At 49.8% G+C, this 20124-nt stretch overlaps 2 protein-coding genes across 2 annotated transcripts; one reads left to right on the top strand and one right to left on the bottom strand.

Annotated features, from left to right (window-relative positions):
* Positions 1–2610: 2610 nt before the first annotated feature.
* On the bottom strand, positions 2611–3621 carry N7509_006498 (peroxiredoxin; the record flags this gene model as incomplete). Its single annotated transcript, XM_056631135.1, has 2 exons — positions 2611–3355; positions 3596–3621. The coding sequence occupies 2 exons, from the start codon at positions 3619–3621 to the stop codon at positions 2611–2613; spliced, it is 771 nt and encodes a 256-aa protein (XP_056488396.1).
* A 750-nt stretch (positions 3622–4371) lies between these two features.
* On the top strand, positions 4372–11298 carry N7509_006497 (ATP-binding hybrid sensor histidine kinase/response regulator; the record flags this gene model as incomplete). Its single annotated transcript, XM_056631134.1, has 2 exons — positions 4372–4445; positions 4512–11298. The coding sequence occupies 2 exons, from the start codon at positions 4372–4374 to the stop codon at positions 11296–11298; spliced, it is 6861 nt and encodes a 2286-aa protein (XP_056488395.1).
* Positions 11299–20124: the final 8826 nt, after the last annotated feature.

The following is a 20124-nucleotide window of genomic DNA, read 5'->3' as shown; positions in this document are numbered from 1 at the left end:
GACATGGAAGCTCAGTATGCTGCCAGAGCAGAGCAACCAGGTCTAGCCATATACCATTCCCAAGGGTTCTTGGTCTATTGAAACGGAGCTATGAGCCAGATTTTAAGGCGAGATCTGGGGTCACGCATGCCAGCTTCGGTGAAGGAAACCGTGGCGTACAAGCAGTTGGGTATTATGGGAGCATGAGATATGTCAACTATCCCCTCTAGAATAAGCGGGGTTTCGAATTGCTTGAGTAAGAAGTGCATTTTCTAGTTTTCCCTCCATACATGTGCTCTTTTTTCTAACCATACGATCGAAGGCAGAAGGCTATGCATTCGCAGATAGTGCCAACATTCATCTGCAGCGATACGAAACGACACTGGGCCCTCCAGATGTAATCGAGCTGAGCCCGCTACATCTCTGGTTGGCTTTCGCTGAATCCCAAACTACATTAATGGCAAGTCTGTACTACCCTTAGCCACCAGAAGTCTTGCTGATACAGAGAAGCAGTGAAATGCAGTACTGCTTCGGCTGTTCCTACAAGTCCGATCGAGATCGCGTATTGCGGCTGGTATTGAGATTCTCATATAGGCCGCGAGCACGGTCAGTAGCGAGCACCCATCTTGCGCCAGTTGCTGACTATTGGTGCTAGATCTAATATCTCCAATGGCAATCTGTTTGCCTGTGGCCAAGGCAGATGGCGATGCAAAGCTTCCCCCGTGACCTATACGATGAACAAAAGGAAGGGGTACGTTCTCAAGGCTGGAAGGTTTGTAGAATTGACCTTTTTGCCAAACCATTGACATGAAGATGAGCTTTTCCTCCCAACCGTGGTCAAAGCCAATCGAATGTTCTTCCCATCATGTCATCCCCGAACGGCACGAATTCACCAGCGGACGAGCGTCGTAAATTACGGTCGTTCGACTGCCGCAGCGGTCGCAACTGCTCAGTGATTACTCGAAGGATGCCAGGCGAGTTTGTGATAACTGGTAGAATAGCCGTACTTTTTGACCTCGGACGTAGCTGTGATGTTCTGCCATTGTGGGGCCTGTCACTTGTGCCCGACGCGAGACGCTGCGACGCGTCAGTGCACGGCCTTGTCGCCACCGCCGGGTGCTGCCTTAGGTCGGTATTCCAGAGAGCGTTTCATATCACGAGTCCCAAGAGAAAAAAGAAAAAACACGCGAGACGAACCGGAAAACAGCGGGTTGTGAACAGGATGCATGAGCGAGGACCGTCTTTCTGATGAATGGTCATTCAGATGCACCTGCGGGAATCGAACCCGGTTCGTTATTTTGAGGTAAACAAGGCATATTCGACTAGACCACGCGAGCAGATGCGCTGGCCGCACGAAATCTGCCTCACTATATTCAGCATCTTCTTAGAATATCATAGCCACCGTTAGTCTCGACCAGTACTCAGCTACATTACCCTTTGAGCTCCACAAGAGTCTCTCATTTGGCCATGCCAATGGAATATAATATTCGAAAAAAGGGCCAGAGTAAAGGGCTTGAGTCGCTGACATTCTGATGGTTTTTCCAATTCTACTGCTACCATGGACGTGCGCGCCTGAGGATATATATTGAGCAATATTGGAAGACCATTTACCGACATTCCCTCAGAGCTGTGTATCACCAAAGAGTATGCGACGAAGCTCAAGCCACGTAGAAGAGCGACCCGAGTGAAACAATAACTAAATCTATCGTCAATAGATGTACATAATGTACCCTTTAACATATTTTTGAATTGATAGCCAATGTTGATTGCACCACGCAACTCCAAGCCCATAGTCGAGTTTCTGAAGAAATGACTATCCGCAGAAAATAACATTGCGATCTGCTGTAATGACAGATTCTAGTTGACGAACTGCATCATGTTTCACCGTCTATCATCTATGACATCGTTGGTGAGCCAACGAAGATCCCACTATAACGGCGATGGGTAGTCACCGTTGGCAGCCACTTCACCGCTCGGCAGTTACGCCGCGCCGCAAATCAACATGTTGACTCACTGGTCCATCGATCATGATTATCACCAATCCTCAACCGTCACTCATCTCCGGCCCTCATCTCCAGCCCTTACCATCAACACGCCCTCATCATCAACACACCTTCACCAGCACGCCAACACACTACATACTCACTGTCGACAGCCCGTATTTCACCCACTTGTTCATGGTTCCTGTTCACGCATCGCTTACGCCTCTTCATACTTCCCTTGGCTGGAGAGCACTAGCCTAAGGCTACTGACACTGGCGAACATGGAGGGATGCTCGCGTCCAAGTACCCTCTCTCGTGCATAACCCATTATCAATATAGACATCAATATAGATGTAATTCCCAAGGCCGTTTAGAAACGTCTGCCGTGATTTGCGTAATTAAGGCATTTCTAACTCTCATTCCCTTACTTCTGACCAGACTATACTCGAAATTAAGTCTAGAGAGACTCCCTACGAGGCTAAATCACACCAAACCATTTAGATGGCGACAATTTTGGGGCTCATCTTTTGCGAAATCACGATTTAGCATTACAGTTGCTTTGCAGGCTGGAATTTCTTGCCCCTCTCTCGGTGAGATTGGCAGTCACAACATCAAAAACAGAAACGCTTGAGCTCTACTGACATGGAGTTCAAATGGAGGTAAAACTCTCCTTGGCCAACGGGGTGAACCGCAGGTACGGCTTGACCACCTGCATGTTAGGGAACCGGGCCCTGGCATCCTCATCCGCGATGTGGGAGGGTACGACCACATCATCACCGGGCTCCCAGTTGACGGGGGTATTGATGGAATGCTTGTCAGTAGCGAGCAAAGAGTCGAGTACGCGGAGAAGTTCGGCTGTGTTACGGCCCGTGGAGGCAGGGTAGGATTGAATCAGGCGAATGACCTTATTGGGGTCGATAATGAATACAGACCGGATGGTGTAGGCGATTCCCCTCGCGTCCACATTGGTAGTATCTTGGTGATCAAGCCTGTTGGGACACGTGAGTTTATGACGGAAGTGGGCTGCCTGGGTAGGGGAGGGGCAGAGAGGAGAAAGGAAATCCACTGACATGTCATAGGCATAAGCGATCTGGCGGTCCTTATCGCCGATGACGGGGAAGGTCAAGGCACATCCGGCTATCTCGGCGATGTCGTTGATCCAGCCATCGTGCGACTCGATGTCGTTGGCAGATAGACCGATCAACTTGACGTTGCGCTTGGTGAACTCGGGCTCGTATTTGGCCAGTGCGGCCAGCTCCGTGGTGCAGACTGGGGTGTAATCCTCCGGGTGGGAGAAGAGAATCGCCCAATTGTTGCCGACCCACTCGTGAAAGTCGATAGGGCCGATGGTAGTTTCGGCTTGAAAGTTAGGGGCAATCGACCCAAGACGGAGACTAGCAGATCGACGCAGGGGTCAGTCAGAATGTAGAATGAATGGCCAGGGTGATGTTGCCAAGATCGATGGCGAATGCCAGTACACGAAGTCTGAACAGGACTCTCCAGAATAATGGAGGCACGGAAGAGAAACGAGTTTCTTGCTTATTTTTTTTTTCTTTTGGTCCTTTTTTCTTCCTTTTGTAGTTCATTTGGGGCTGGGGTTGGGAAAGAAGAAGTAGGATTCTCAGGAGACTTACGGGGTGGACCTCGTTTCTTCCTGCATCGTGGGGGAGGGGATGGAACCACTTGCGATCGAGCCGGCAAAAGAACCCTGGTGGAAGAATCAAAACAGCCGCGGGTCTAATATTAAATTAAATGGTAAATGGACGCGGAGTAGATAACCGAGTGAGAGAATAGGAAAGCCTAAGGGGGCCGATGGAAGCGTCTGGAAGCGGTCAGGTTAAGCATCCATCCATTGATATTGCTTGTCATGAACTCCTTTCTCCCCGCTTTAAGATCGTTGGTCTTTGGTCTTTGGTCGTTTGATAGATAATGAGTCGATCGCAACGGGAAAAAACTCTCTTGACCTGAAAATTTTCATATTCTTCAATACATCCCACCCGAGGGAAGGAAAAAAACGGTCTAGATCGAATTTAGTAAAGGGAAAAAATGAAAAAAAACCTGTTTCGCTGAAAATCGAATAATTGGCGGTAATTCTGCCTTCTTTCCAAAATCCTCCCTTCTCCTTCTATCTAGCTTACTATTCTCCCCATCTTCATTGGGAGTAACTAATAAGTACGACGTGCCTTACATTTACTGTGTAGTTCCCTGTTCCGGACTCTCTCTCCTTCTCACTTCTTTCTATTGCCCTTATTTCTACTCTATTTGCCACCGGAGAACAGGAGGAAAAGCACGGCGATCTTGACACCCGATCGGCAGTGGATCCTTCCGCCTGATCCCCCAGCGACGCCCCCATGTTTCCTGCGAAATCGTAGAAGCGCACGAAGAGGCAGAAAGGCCTCCAATCTGTCCGATGGACAGACTGAATCAGCTATCGGCTTATACTTGGGACGAGTCGCGGCAATCTCGCTCAAGCTATGGCGTATGGTGCGTTGGCTCACTTCCAGTCCCCCCCCCACACGACGAGGAAGCTCTCTGCTGAAACTCTCTTAGGCACGTTTTCGGTACGAGGCACCTTGACCGTGCCACTGGTCAGAATCATGCACAGACTGCTCGCCAACCAAGTGTATCCTCTCCGGTTGATGTGAACGATACCTCAGCCCTATGCGGTCTTGATGAGGACAGCCACCTTGAGAGCTCGCACGGAGGGTCGGAGGGAACAATCGAAGTGATGGCGCGCATTGGTGAGAGTCTGGGCCTGGAGGAAAGGGTGCAAGAAGAGTATCAGATGCTGGCATCCGTTGCTGCCCCTCATCGCAAGTATCTCCTGCAGCCCCTGGAGATGCTGCGCTTACCCAGCCTCAAGGAGGGCCACGAGCCATCGCTCCTGGTCTGCATTTACGAAAGCCCCGGCCCCAACGATCTCCTGCGCTTTGTTGATTGCGACGCGACCTGGTATCAGATGCGTCCCGAGGGCGATAAATGTGATGACGAGATCGATGATCTGGGCTCGCATCAGTCCGGCCGGAGAGAGTCCATGCCGTTGCAAATATTTCTGGATTTCGCCATCGGTGCAGCTGGATGCATTAAAATGCTGCATAGCCAGCAAATTGTGCATGGGCAGATTCGGGGGGACGCGTTTCACTTCAATCGGGAGACCGGCCGCGTGAGACTGCTCCATCTCGGGGTGGGTATCCTGTCCCATCATACCGGGCGAAAGAGTGCCGGCTGGTCCGCCCTTGCGAATCGAAACGTTGCCGCGACCAATATCCCCTTCATGGGCCTCAAACAGACCGACCAGCCGCCCATCCAGCCCGACAATCGCGCCGATATCTACTCCCTCGGCATCCTGCTGTGGAACGCTTTAATCCACCAGACCCCGTTTGGGGGCGAGACTCCCATGGACATCATAAAGGAGGCACTTGGACAGGAGCTGCCGTCGGTGTCGAGCTTGCGACCCGAAGTGCCGGAAGTCATTGCACGGATTATCACCAAGGCAACGGCAAATTCTGTCTCGGAGCGATACAACTCTGTCAGTGGCCTGCGACATGATCTTGTGGACGTGCGGAGGGTGCTAGCGACGGGAGATGCTACAGAAGTGGAAACCTGGCAGATTGCTCGCAAGGATGTTTCTCCATTCTTTGCGCTCCCACGCGCGATGGTGGGTCGGACGATCGAGCGGGATACTATCGCCGAGGTCCTGGATCGTATCTTCAAATTGTACCAGGGAGGCAACAAGCTTCATCTATCGTCGCTTCCGGAGGGCCAGTTCGCAGCCTTCGCCGCTCTCCCCTCACCAAGTGATGTCCTAGGGGAAGAAGATATCCGTAACTCAGCTGATGGGTTTCTCAATTTGCCGGCATCCACGAGCGCGACTTTCGCCGGAACTCCTCAGATGTATATAGCCAACACGAGCCGCGTGCGTTTTTCTGGAGGTTCGCAGTACTGCTCGAGTGAGGGCAGCGAGAACGGTTCCGTGGCCATAGATAGGAGAGAGGCAGAGAAGAGACTATCGGCTGCATCGTTCGACAGCACCAGCGGCGAGGGAAGTTCGCGCTCCAGCGACAATGTGGGGAGACCGGCTGCACATCGCATACTTGCGTCGCAAGGACTCTGCGAGCTAATCAAGATTGAAGGAGGGGCTGGGTTGGGCAAGACTCGACTGATCACATCGATCCAGATCGAAGCCCGACGAAATGGCTTTTTCGCCAGCTCTCGCTTTGATAATGCCGCTGAAGACAGCTTGCGTCCGGTTCTACACCTATTTTCAAGTCTGTTCGAGCAGGCCTTTTCAGAAAATAAGATTGAGCCTAGTTTCTTACCAACGCTGCGAAACCAAATTGGGTCTACGTGGAACACTTTGCACAAAGTTTTAGGGCTTCCCAAATTCCTCATTGGTTCGGGCCCCACCTTATTTGAGCAGCTGCCGAATCATTCTGTTCTTTCCAATACCTCACTACCTTACCGCCATCCTGCTCCTGAGAGTACTGGAACGGAAAGCTCGCAGGAATTTCTTCGGACCGGATCTTCGATCAAGTCTTTGCCTCTCGTGCGGACATTGCTGGATATCCTGCGAACCTTCACACGGTACAAGTCAGTGTGTCTCTGCCTAGATGACGTCCACTTGGCAGACGAAGAATCGTTAGAGCTTATTGCTCAAATTATTTCGGCTAGAATCAGAATGGTGGTGATTTTGGCCTACCGACCTGAAAACACGAATATGATAAAAAAACTTCTCTTTGACCTCTCCAGCAATAAAGGTAATTGCCCCCCCTGTCTGTCGTCAGTTTTGATCGTTGTATCAATCTGGCTTGTCTTACCATTTGGTATCATGCTTACCATCGTAGGTGCTCGGAAAGGAAGAGATCTAGGGATTACCGCCATCACGCTTTCTCCGCTCAGTGAAGACAGCGTGATGCAATATATTGCAAGCACCTTGTGTTTACCTATTCCTGTTATCTGGCCTTTCGGGGCGCTCATTCAATCCAGGACCAGTGGCAACCCGCTTTACGTTCGTGAAATGTTGAACGATTGCTATGAGCATAAATTCATTTGCTATGACTACCAGAAGGAACTGTGGTCATACAATCTAAGCCAAATCTCGGAATATTTCAAGGCGGACAACTACAACGACGCTATCTTCGATGATTTCTTAGCTAGGCGCCTGAGTAGCCTATCGCCTGTATCCAAGTCAATCATGGCATGGGCATCCGCTTTGGGCATGTCTTTCTCATTTCAACTGGTCCAGAGGCTCCTGAACAACGATAAGATGGCTGCAGAGTCTCCGCTGCATGAGCGAGAGCTGATTGAAGGTCTTCAGGCGACCATAGCAGCCTGCGTTATCGTACCAACGCAGGATCTTGACATCTTTTCCTTTGCATATAACCATTACATGCATCTCGCGGCGTCATTCCACACAAGAGGCAAGGATCATGTGAATTTTATCAAAGCACAAGTGCTGTTTCAGCATCACTCCCACGAGGAAAAATACTGCAATATGCTGGCAACGGCCATCATCGAGTCAGCCACGGTAATCAAAAGCTCCGTGGCAAGAAGAAGGCCTTATAGAAAGTTTCTGGTCGATCACGCGAAAGCTGCGAGTGAGACTGGCTTCCCCTCGACCGCTATCAAAACATACGAAAGCTGCATCATACTACTCCAGGAAGACATGTGGAACGATGATGTCGAGGATGTGAGCTACGGCGAGACGCTGCAGATATACACCTCCGCTGCTGAAGGCTATTTGTATCAAGGACAGCATGCCGAAGCTAACTGCTTGCTGCAATCCATTCTCTCCAATGCCCGAAGTCCAGTGGATAAGGCTCCCTCCTGTATCTTGCAGTCTCGTATGCTTGCACAACTGGGTAACTCGACAGGTGCCTTCCAGGCGCTGAAAGAATGTCTCAAGACTCTGGACACCACAATTGATGATGAACCAAGTTTTTCTAAATGTGACAAAGAGTTCCGTCGGCTATGTGAGGCCATCTCCACTATTCAGACTGATGCCATCATCGAGACGGCGCCCATTGAGCATCCTACTTTGGTTGCTGCCGGTGCGGTCCTTATGGAGGCCACGAGCGCAGCATTCTGGTCCGACACGCTAACTTTCTATCAAATAACCCTTGTCATGGTTGACACTTTTCTCTCTCGTGGTCCCTTTTCCCAGGCGGGCATGGGATTTTTACAGCTGGCTGTGATATCGCTCACTCGGCACAACGCAATCGCATTTGCAGGTCAATGTGGGGATCTTGCTCTAGCCTTAATTAATCAGTCGCAAGACCCACTTACGGAGGGTCGTGGCCTCGCGTTACATTCGACTTTTGTCGATCACATTCAACATCACATTCAGTCTTCAATCTGTCACTTGGAAAAGGCTTTGGAATCCGCAATCCACTCTGGTGACCGAAGCCTGACCATCTTGAACTACGGGCTACTGGCCACCTCGAAATTTTTTGCCTCGGAGAACCTGGCCGAGCTGGAAAATTTCTGTGTTTACAGCTGTCAGGACATTGCTAACTGGCAGTTGGATACGCCCGGTGGTACGATCCTCATCACAATTCGCCAGCTCTGCCGTGCTTTGCAAGGTAAAACACATAAGCATGACGCGGTAGGGGTGATGAGTGACAACGAACACAATTCCACCGCATACAAGGCTTGGCTAGTAAGAACCTTCAAGAATAGCGACCGGCCGCTAATGCTCTATGAGAGCATTGAAATTGCTCCTTTATTTTTGTACGGCCACTACGAGCGAGCGGTTGTACTGGGGAATTCCTGCCTGAAGAAAGTCAATGCCATATGGTCTGCACGAAACACGCGATTCCTCATGTTCTTTCATTCCCTTTCTCTAGCTGGATGTGTGTGGGCCCGAAAAGAACAGCAACTCAACCCCGCGTATCGCGCATGCTCTCCTCAGCTGGCATCCGATGTCAATGGGCGATCCCTCGAGGCCTCTCTCGAGGAGGAGATGAGCGGCCTGGCGAAGATGTTGATGTATTTCAAGCGTAAGATTGAACAGTGGCAGGTCGTCACGGACGTGAACTATCTGGCGTGGACTAGAATTCTCGGCGCTCAGATCGCTGAGATGGAGCATGACCATATGGCTGCTCTTTGTCTCTATCAAGAGGCATTGGACCACGCTTCTGTGCATGGCTTTGCTTTGGAGGAAGCCCTGGCTCACCATCTGTTAGCTGGACATCTGATGCGTGAGGGCTCTTTGCGACTGGGAGCACTCACTCTGAAAGAGGCAGCTGGTCTCTACCGTCGGATGGGGGCGACTGGGGTGGCTGAACACATCCTGCATCTCTTTGATCTGGAGCAGCCGGTAAAGGATGTAACACGAGAAGCCGCTACTCAAACTGAATTAGATGACAGTATTCTACAGATTCACCCAAAGGTAGCCGCTCCTGGCAACGATGAAACCCCGAGCGCGGAAGAGTCAGTGGCAGAGCGTTCCCTACATATCTTGGACCTCGCCTCTATTCTTGAAGGGTCACAGGTGATATCGAGCGTTCTAAGGATTGACGAGCTGCTCCGGACAATGTGCAAGGTCATTATGCAGAGCTGCGATGACGTTGCTACCTTAGCGGCAATCATCACGGGGGCGGATACGACCGTCGGTTGGGCCGTGGCAGCAAGTGGCGACGCAGCTGGACACATCAAAATACATGATCCTCCCACACCGATTGAACACTCCAACCTTGTCGCGGAAAGCATCGTGAACTACTGTGTGCGCTTTCGCGAAGCCGTTTATTTGCCAGACGTCTTACAGGAACCGCGGTTTAGCTACGTTAGTGAAGTGTGGTTGGCTCAGAACCCGGTTAGCAAATCGGTTATGGCGCTGCCCATTTCTCACGGCAGTAGTGAGAGCCAACCCCTTGCGGTGCTCTATCTGGAGGGACTGCCCAACGCGTTCTCGTATCGCAACCGGGTCGTTTTACAGCTGCTCGTCGTCCAACTTGGAATTAGCTACTCCAACGCGCTAACCCTTAAAGAAGTCGAACGGGTATCCACCATCAACCAATCCATGGTGGAGGTGCAAAAGAAGGCGTTGGCAGAAGCGATGAAGGCCGAGCAAAACGCGAACACTGCGAAGGCGGAGGCCATGCGTCTTGCCCAGCTGGCCGAACAGGCCGCCAGGGCTAAAAGTGTCTTTCTCGCCAATATCTCTCATGAGCTACGAACTCCCCTTAATGGGGTTATTGGAAATTCGGAGCTTCTACTCAGCAGTCCACTCCCGGAGCAGCAGTTGGAAATGGCAGACTCAATTCGCATATCAGCGGAACTCCTGCTTTCTGTAATCAATGATATTCTCGACTTTTCCAAAGTCGAAGCGAACAAAGTGCAGTTGCATAAGGTGTCCTTTGATGTCAAGGAGATCGTTCAGGAAGTTGTTCGCTCGATGGCGACCGATTTCGGGAGCAAGCAATGGTCTAAAAATCTCCGCATCATCCAGGATATCCACGCGCCCCAATACCGCGTATATGGCGACCCCGTACGCCTGAAGCAGGTTTTGGGCAACCTATTCGGTAACAGCCTGAAATTCACCGAAAAGGGGTCCATCACGATTGGATCCAGGGTCGAAGATGAAAACGAGAACACCGTTCGTCTCTCCTTTTGGGTAAAGGACACAGGAATTGGCATCCCAACACACCTCACACAGCATCTATTTAAGCCTTTCACCCAAGCTGATGCCAGTACCGCGCGCCGGTTCGGAGGCAGTGGTTTGGGCCTCAGTATCTGCAAATCACTGGTAGAACTGATGGAGGGCACCATTGAGCTCAAGAGCGTCGAAAATGCCGGCACAACTATTAATTTCTCAATATCCGTGCAAAAAGCCAATCCTGAGGATTTGGGGACTGCAGCTCCAACAGAGTTGACTGACGGGTCGACAGGTCTGCCCGATAACGCAGCCGCAGATTGCATTGATCTATCCGAAATTCCCCTCGCCGACCTTCGCGTCTGCATCGCGGAGGATAACCTCATCAACCAGAAAATAACGGTACAATTTCTCAAGAAGCTAGGATTTTCCCAGGTAGATGCCTTCAACAACGGCCTAGAGGCCGTGGAGGGCATTCTGAAGAAGGCCAGTGCAGAGCAACCGTACCACATGATCTTGATGGATGTCCAGATGCCCGTCATGGATGGATATACTGCCACCCGCCAGTTACGCAACGATGCCGTGGATGCTGTGAGGCGAATCTTGGTTATCGCTCTCACAGCTTCGGCGATCCAGGGTGATCGAGAGAAGTGCTTGGCTGCGGGAATGAACGACTACCTTGCAAAACCCGTTCTTCTGGAGGTGCTGAAGAGGAAACTTCATAAATACCTCCAGTTCAAATGATCTCCACGAATAAATAATTGAGACTATCTTTCCAACCTTTCTGAAGAGCTTCACCGGGTCCGGAACTTTCTCCATAAGGAAGACACCCTAAAATAATGTTGCTGTGATATGAGACCACTTGAAGATCCTCACCAGATACGTGCAGCAGGGAGAGGTTATCGAAAAAAAATGACGACATTCCCGATAGTCTTCGCGAACAGCTTTATGCTGAGGAGGATCAGCGGCTTGAACGACGCAAGAAAAGCTCGGACTTTACATGTGGACTCACCACTAGGTACGTATATGTAGAAGGGACTTACTTCCTGAAAACGAGCCTAGAGCCTCCAGGGCTCGTCAAAGCCTGCCGTGGCCTAATCGCCGCCCCATTGTTAGGCTGCTCCCGTGGCGCGTGACTGCGAAACCGTTGTGGCGCCTCGGCGAAGTCCAGCACGACCTAGACTGTCCTAGCCCGCGAGATAGTGTTTGGCTAACCCTTCTCGCCTTGTTTTGAACCTCCTAGCAGACTTGACACGCTGTTAAATGTGTCTTTGACCTCTTTTCTTAACTCTCTTCGAGGCACCCTTAAGTTTGGATAATATACTAGCACAAAGGTGGTTTCTTGTGCGCCATATATGAACTGATCTTCGTAAGTATGGCTAATGCGCTTGTGGTAGGCACAGAACCAGTTTGTGGCCTATGCAGAGACGTGTTATTAGGTACCTCAGTTCGTTACAGAAGGAGATAAGAGATCTCTTAGATGGTGTACAAAACAATTAAAATGAATACAGTCAATCATATTTTTTGGTCTATATATGATATAGCCGCAGAAATAATAAATATATCTGCAGTAGGTAGAATTAGAAAGTGGCGTGTGGATGATACCAGTATCAATAAGACGCTCATAGGACCAGTAATCCCTCTGAGTACCCTGGCCATCAACAGCAGAGCTGCTGTTATGCTTGATATTCCAGAAAGAGCCACCGGAAGCATAATGGCTCCAGGCATACCGCTGGGTGTTGAACAGGCTCATCCGGTTCTTGAAGGTATTGCTGTAAAGAGTTTGCAAGGCCCATTCGCCAATAATGAGACAAGGCTGCGTTGATTACTGGCCTGCCTGTCTTGCCGCATACATGCGAATATTGAAAGAGAGTAAGAATTTGCAAAGTAATTCATGATAAAGCGTGGTAAAAATCAGAAGCAGCTAATCAAATACATGTACGGCCATGGTCGTAATACTGTTAGGGCAATCCCCGGAGGGCGTCCTGATACGATAAGGATACAAGTGAAGAATGTGAGATATGCCTGATATGGGTATGATGATATTCAGACTAATCGCTGGTCCTCCTAAGAGGATCCAGCTCCTCCTTTTAAGGGGATGCCTGTGTGCGTATGCAGGCAGGTAAGCGAGGTGATGTATCAACAAGCGGCTCCGGTGGTGGATAGGCACCTCCTCCCCATCTCCTATACCTCATTGTATGGTTGGCGTAACAAATACACCCCCGATGACGAAAATGAAGAACCCCTCGGTGCTTGATCGAACCTCACCCAATCTACACGATTTCATAGACAGGCATGGCTTTGTTCACTTTTTTAACCCACTTTCCAATGCCCTCTACAAAGCATCGGGCGACACGTAGTTTTATTCCTTTCTCGATGAAGAAATTTGATGAATCTTTGCTAGTAGGACACATTGAAAGTGACAGCTTTGCGGCACCAATCGCTGGGCGCTGACTTGCAACTCCAACCGCGAATCCAACTTTCTGCAAGCCGCGGGTTGGGACGTTCGCTTCGTGCAGATAGCTTGTTAGTCAACGTTTGTCCCGTTGACACTCCGCTGAAGTGTGGCCAAATGCTTATTGGGCCCCGCTTTGAATTTTCACGATGTGAGGCCAGATATGGCTGGCCGGGGCTCAGGGTGATGGCCTCTTCCACTGCGACCATTTGCTCGCCGAATCTATTTTCACATATATAGAGTGTCACCCGTCACGAATCATATAAGAGCCACTCCCGTCATATCTTAAAACAGGTCTATTTGTCGGCAACACCCCGCTTGATTCGATACACAACTATGGGAGCCATTCGAAAAATTCCACGCACCCGGCAGATGCCAGACTTCCGACGTCGATTGCAGCGCGCACTGTCCTTGTCATCCTCGGAGCCCGAATACACCCGAAGTCCATCTCAATCTCTGTCTGGAGACACTACCGAGGAAGAGCCATCGACCCCCTCGAACAAGAACCACAAAGCTGTTCCGCAACTGGGCGATCCTCCCAGTACCCACGATCACGGGGTGCTTCCGAGTCCTCAATACGGCGAACTCTTATCTCAGCCCAGAGATAGCAACATGCTTACCCTCACATGCCTCGCAGAGTTAGTCCGAGTCATCTCTTATCGTGAAAGCAAAGTGCTTACTAACAGATGTTACTTCAAGACTAGACGTGCGGGTGAAGTGAGTTTTACATTCCCTCCAAGCAATGGACAAAGGGCTAACCTAAGGCCAGGTCCCTAGATTGTAAATTGACGGACCAAAGCAAGTGTATCGAGGATCTCCGCAATGACCTGGCAGACCTTCTCCACCGGCTGAAGGCTGTCGAGGCGGAAGTAGAGGAGCGGATGAAGAGCGATATGACTGATACGCCAGATGGGCCGGAGCAGAAGACGGTGCGGACCCGGCAGTCGCAGCGGGGATGAAATCGACAGGCTCGGGGGCCTCTGAAGACATTATCTATGCAAAAGTTCATCGAGTATTCGCCATATGAGCTCTCTTATGCTGAGTACCCTCTTGCCTTTCTTACGATTAGCAGCTGTTGAATGTTCGGACTAGGATTACTCTTGTGCTTTCTATACGTGGTACACAATAAGTCCGTCTTCTGCGAATACAGCAAAGGCTTTTTAAATGTACCTTTGATGAATATACCTAACCGCCGAGTCATGTTTCGTGTTGCACAGAGGTAAATCATTACTCAGTGGCCGAGTCTATATACCAATTCGTCCCTTCGGTAGGCAACGCGACGCGAATGACGTAATTATTCTTTGATTTTACACGAAAGATTATGGAATTTGAAGAGATATTTTGACACAAATAGCATGGCCCAGGCGAAAAGCATGGCACCTTGCTTTGAAATACATCCTAATGATGAGTGATTGGTTTATGAGTAGAAGTGACGCGAACTTGAGAAACGCCCAAAACCTGAACCGAGATAGCGGCTTTCACCCTGCTGGACCTCTCGAGCTTGATCGCTAGCTTTGCCTGAACCAACCACGACCTCTCTCTCATCTGTTGTAGCATGTAATCAACGCGATCGCAAGACGGATCGATAGAGGTGTCAAGCTCTATCTCGAAGTTCCTCCCATCTATCGACGCATGAATCCAAATGAACCCCATCGAATACTCAAAGCAGGCTGGGTCTGCATTCCCGAGGTCACAAGCGTGTTGAAAAGAGGCCCTATCGTGGTTGATGGAAGGCCAGCGCAAAGGTACCTCAAATCTTGACTACTTGCCGTCCGTTTTCCCTTACTGATCATCTCAGTTTCATTGGTTGACCGTGGATCGAGAATGACCGAATCTGAGATCCAGTACTCGGTTGACCAATTGTAGAAGAGTGGAAAACTTTTCCCGGCCAGCAATTTCTCAAAACTAAGCATGCTTTCCCGGACTTTGGAAGGTCTTTTCCATTCGGGTAGCCCAAGGAGAATGATCTTCATATCTGTCAGGTTTTCTGTATGCAGAAATCCCACCTGATAATCCTCCGGCTTCAGATTCGTCAGGTAGGCCGGAGGCTTCACGACGATACTCCCATTCAGCATAGAAACGAATCTGTCTGCCCTGTTAGGTCTGTTGGAAGGGTGATCCTGTGGCATGATGGTGGATTGCAGGGTAGTGTTGATGCTCTGGCCACAGAGCTTGGACTGCTCCCATTTCCAGACAATCTCCTCGGTTTTCGAATATAGAAAAGGGAGCCGGTTCACAAAGGCTTCAGAGGAGCGATGCATCGGAGATAGAGGCTTGTCTTGATCAGGATTAGCATTGATGTTTGCCATAGCCGGAATCAGATATCACATACCGACGGGCTTTTTACGGAAGCGATTGAAGTCGAGCTTTGAGTGTCTGTACAATGGTTTGCCATCGAGATCCATTTTTTCGTAGTCGTGAATACAGAACGGGCCTGAAAGCAATGCGGCGAAGCTGGGATGGACAAGTTGGCCATCCAAAGTCTTGTATAGGGGGGGTGATGTAGTGTAAAAAAAATCAACCAAGACATTTCTTTGTAAGATGATATCGAGAGAAAAGCAATCACGCCGAGCTATGCAGCTATGCGGTTCTCCAAACCAGATTTTGAAATTAGATGGTGATGGATCATAATTTAGATCATTCAGTGATGATTCACCTAGCACTATGCCGTTGAGACTTGAACTGATTTCACCAGTGCAGCAACTAATGATACACAAACACATATCTCGGCCCCTCTCAGCCCCCGCAGGGAGGCCAAAGTTTGAAACGTTGTGATTGTGGAAAGAGGTTCTCAGTCTCGCCACAGAGAAGTATTTTTGGGCACTGCCTTCGCTGCATAGGAAATAATAGCCACCGGGCTAGCTATGCCATCAAACCGAGTTCGGTAAGTTCAGTACTTTTTACCACGGCAGGGCATGCATGATTCTTTCCCATAACTTTTACCGCAGCCTACTCTCTCGGTTATGATACATACGATCAAAAGTCTTCAAAATGGACCTTTCTATTCGAACTTAGCAAATAGATTTCTTTCTCGTATCTGATCATCCAGTCAATCTACCAGCCCCTTCTAGGTCATCCGCTGTGCCATAGGTCCGACAGAAACATAAAAGACATTAATATACAATTCTTTTCGGCCGCCACCCCGATGGATTTCCTGCCACGCTTTGACATGAAACATTTCCGTGACCACGATGCGATCGGGCTTTGATTGCATAATTTCAGGGATCATTTTGATATCTTTTTCTAGATCTCGGATCAGACTTTTGCTGTAGAACAAAATTGCAGAGGCGGTGGCCAAATCACGAATGGTGCAGTTAGCAAATGGCTTAATCCCCCAAACCAGAGAGATTCTGGGAAGAAGAAGCGGATCTAACGATAAGAATGCGTGCATGTAATAGTCTATCACCTCCGCTCTGTTTTTGACATCAATTCTTTGGGGCAGTACCGCGGCAACTCTGACTTCTTCGTTCTGGAACGCCCTTTGAAGGCTTGTGAGGATGGACTGCAGCTGCCCCATCGAGAGGTCAGAGGAGAATATTGGTGACAATCTCAGATGCTCCAGCATGGCAGAACAGAATAGCTCGTCACGTAACCAGATCTCTTTCGATTCGTAGCCCCGTATAGGCAGAGCATCAATGCCCATGAAAGCGTAGCATATCAGAGCGATACTGGCTCCCACACCAAATGGTCTGTAAGGAAAACAGGGTTGTTCGAAACACTTTTGAACAAAGCTAGACTCTTGCGATGAATGTTGTCCGAGAAGGAATAGAATATACCGGATCTGCATTTCCAAGTCTTCGTAGGACATAGTAAGCAAGCCCTGAGATTCGCTTAAAGCGTCGCGGATATCAGTGAGCCAGGACTGCAACTGACTGTACTGCAAGACGAAACTCTTCTCCCAGTCATAGTCACTCCGGTATATTATGGCCCACAAGGAGCCTTCATTTCCAGGGAGCATTGCAGTAATGAATAAGTAATTTAGAACCAGTAAGAGCTGATGAAAGGTGTGGCGGCTCTCAGCTGGAGGAGTGCCAGGTGCTGGAATTTGGGGTTGGAGCCGAGGTGGCAAGGAAACCTGGAATAGTGTGAGCCGTGAATGCTAATGTACAAAGAGGCCGCCGAATTTACCGAAAGAGCCATATCAAAGTATGACTGCGTTGTACAAGGGCCGAATGAGCCCGGGCGCTCCTCAGGATCGCCTGTACTGAGCGGAAAGCGGCCGACAAGACTGGGAGGTGGCTTCTGCGATGTCACCACTTCGCTGTCAATTTTCCAATTTTCCATCAGGTCGTTGCTGGCTTGGAAATCTCTTGAAGATAAAATGTCGGATGGAGATTGGAATTCATACCCCGTTTGATTGGCAACTTGCCCGGTCTCACAGGTCTCTCTTTGCGCATCGATAGTCTTCTCATTTCGCCCATTATAATGCGTCTGCTCGGCCTCGAAGACAGCCTTTTGCCGCTTCGAGCTTTCTGGTTGAGCTGCCGGCATTGTGCTGTGTCCCAAGGCCAAAGGGACCCGTTCTTCATACAAACATAGATCCGGTTGCCTACGGTCACAGCAAGACTGACAGGCGGGTATATCTCTATCGCATCCTTTTTTGGCAACGCGACAGGGAATGCAGGGCCGTCGTAATCTGCTAGAGCATGGGGCTGCCAATCCATGAGATTTTGTCATGGCTTTGGAAATAAATAGTCAAAATTGGATCGATCGCAGATGTATTCTCTTGCTTCTATCAAAATGGCGAAGCAATTTGTAATAAGAAGAGCGGTCGAGATAGTTCGTGGCTTGGGGATATCTGATTTGGATGAAACTTTGATAAAAGTGAGATGCAATCGAAGTGACACTGAGTCTACTTTAAATACACCAACAACCGTGGCCATGGTATTCTTCAGATGGCGTTTTCTTTAGCATTCTTCAAGGCTTTAGTGGCGAGCTGTACGGCTCCTAAAGTGGTAAGTAGTGAGCCCTTTCGGCATACTGGATCCGATGCTGCCTGAAAATACATAGTGTTATCTGGACCGTCGCGGCATTCAGCATACCTTGACACTTATACCCTTATTCTCTGGACAGAAATAGCCTGTGGTCTGGAGTCACATCAATTGTGACATGCTGAGAGAATTGTAGTGACCCGGGGAATAGCTTCGGCGTTCCCAGGAGTAACAAAGCGCCTTGGGTCCTCAATGCTGATTTTGCCATCAGAAGGTAAACCCCTGGATCCACCGAAGAGATCCCAGGAGCATGATGCGACCTATAGCTGGACGCTCTAGTCGGATGGACTGGGCCAAGGATTGGAGCCCTTTATAAAGCTGCCCTCGTGTCTCTTGGCCTTCTGCCAGGTTTCTCCCAATTTCACACCATCTCACACTTCTTTTACATCATGGTTCGTTAAGTCTTCTCACGACATATTGCCCATGGGAAACTAAATAGATTAATAGTCTCAAATGGGAGACTTGCCTCCAGAACTAGTGTTGATGATTGCCGCATACCTACATGGTAGCGCTAAGTTCGCTCTTGCAAGATCCTGCAGGTCGCTGAACCACCTTCTACGAACGGGAATTCTCCAATTCAACATCGAACATCAGAACAACAATCTTCTTGGCCTAGCCGCCAAAGATGACAATGTTGATCTTACGCTCATGTTGCTTCATCAGGGACCAAACGTCAATGCCTTCTTTCGTAGGAGAACCCCGGTTATGAGGGCCCTTAACTATTCTTCATCCGCCGTGCTCAAGCTCCTCCTGAAAAGTAGTGGGCTAGATATCAATGTCCAAAACCGTGAGCACGAAAGCGCCTTGTGGTGTGCGGTCAAATATGGCTCATGCTCGACGCTGCGGCCCATATTGGAATTAACGGACTGTGCAGTCGATCTTCGGCATCAGAGAGGCCAAACCGCACTCCACCTCGCCGTCTGGTGGGGTAAATTGGATTGGCGGAGCTGTTGCTGTCCGAAGGCAGTGACCCCTACTTACCCGACGAAACTGGCAGTTCGCCCTGGGCATGGGCCGCCCGATATAACCCGCCGTCTATGAGGGCCCTATTTCTCAAGGGGCAAGACTATTTTCACCTAGTGCAAAATCATTTCGATGAGCCAGCGCTGCATCAGGCGATTCTTCATGGATCGGTGGATACTGTGAATGTGCTCTTGAGACAAAAACGTCCTGGTGTGGCGACGATCGATAGCCATGGTGCCACAGCACTCCATCTTGCTGTCCGCAGTCGACGCTTGGAAGTGGTTGACCTCCTTCTCCAGCATCCTCATTCTGACGTAAACTGTGTGGATAATGTTGGAAATACCCCGCTTTGGTGGTCGACGTTACTGTCATATGACGAGATAACGGCAAGGCTACTCGCTGTAAAGAACATTGATGCCAACTTGATCGGCGGCTCCGGTCGGCTAGACACACCCTCGGCACCACTACACCATGCCGCGACTCGGTTGGATACCACGATTTTGGAGCAGCTGCTGGCGGCTCCAGGTATCGATCTGAATATCTACGCTGCAAGACAGACCCCTTTTTCTGCCGCCGCTGCTGCCGGCCGAGTGAGCGCAATGAGAATCCTTATGAGTCAGAGGGGCGTCGAAATCAATACGGGTGGAATTTTAATGAATCCTCCTCTATGCCAAGCGGCGGAAGCAGGCCACTTGGAGGCGGTGAGACTGTTAGTGCAGCAAGGACAGCGACTCAGAATCAACCAAGGTACCTTGACGACGCATGACACGGCTCTGGGGATTGCCGCCCGTACGGGTGACCTGAAAATAGTCCAGACTCTGTTAAGACACAAAAGGATTGACCCCAACCTGGAGAACCGATGGCTGATGGTAAGAATTGACAATGAGTGAAGGTTGAGAATTGGTGATGATGGTGATGGGGACCGGACCAGTGAATTGTGAATCAACATGTTGATGTGCAGTGCGGTGTGACTCCCGAGCGGTGAAGTGACGGCCAACGGTAACACTCATCGCCGTCATAGTGGGGATCTTTATTCCCTCACGAATGCAAAAGTTAATAAACAATGCGAAATGATGATTTCTACATATTAGATTCGATATGGTAGTACATACTCCGGTCGCTCTTCTGTGTGACATTCTCTCGGCTCGAGCTTCGTCGCGT

The sequence above is a fragment of the Penicillium cosmopolitanum genome (genome assembly GCF_028827165.1).
Source record: "Penicillium cosmopolitanum strain IBT 29677 chromosome Unknown utg000007l:1.0-333516.0:1.0-333752.0, whole genome shotgun sequence".
NCBI lineage: Eukaryota > Fungi > Ascomycota > Eurotiomycetes > Eurotiales > Aspergillaceae > Penicillium > Penicillium cosmopolitanum.
This window is presented reverse-complemented; position numbering and strand designations above follow the sequence as displayed.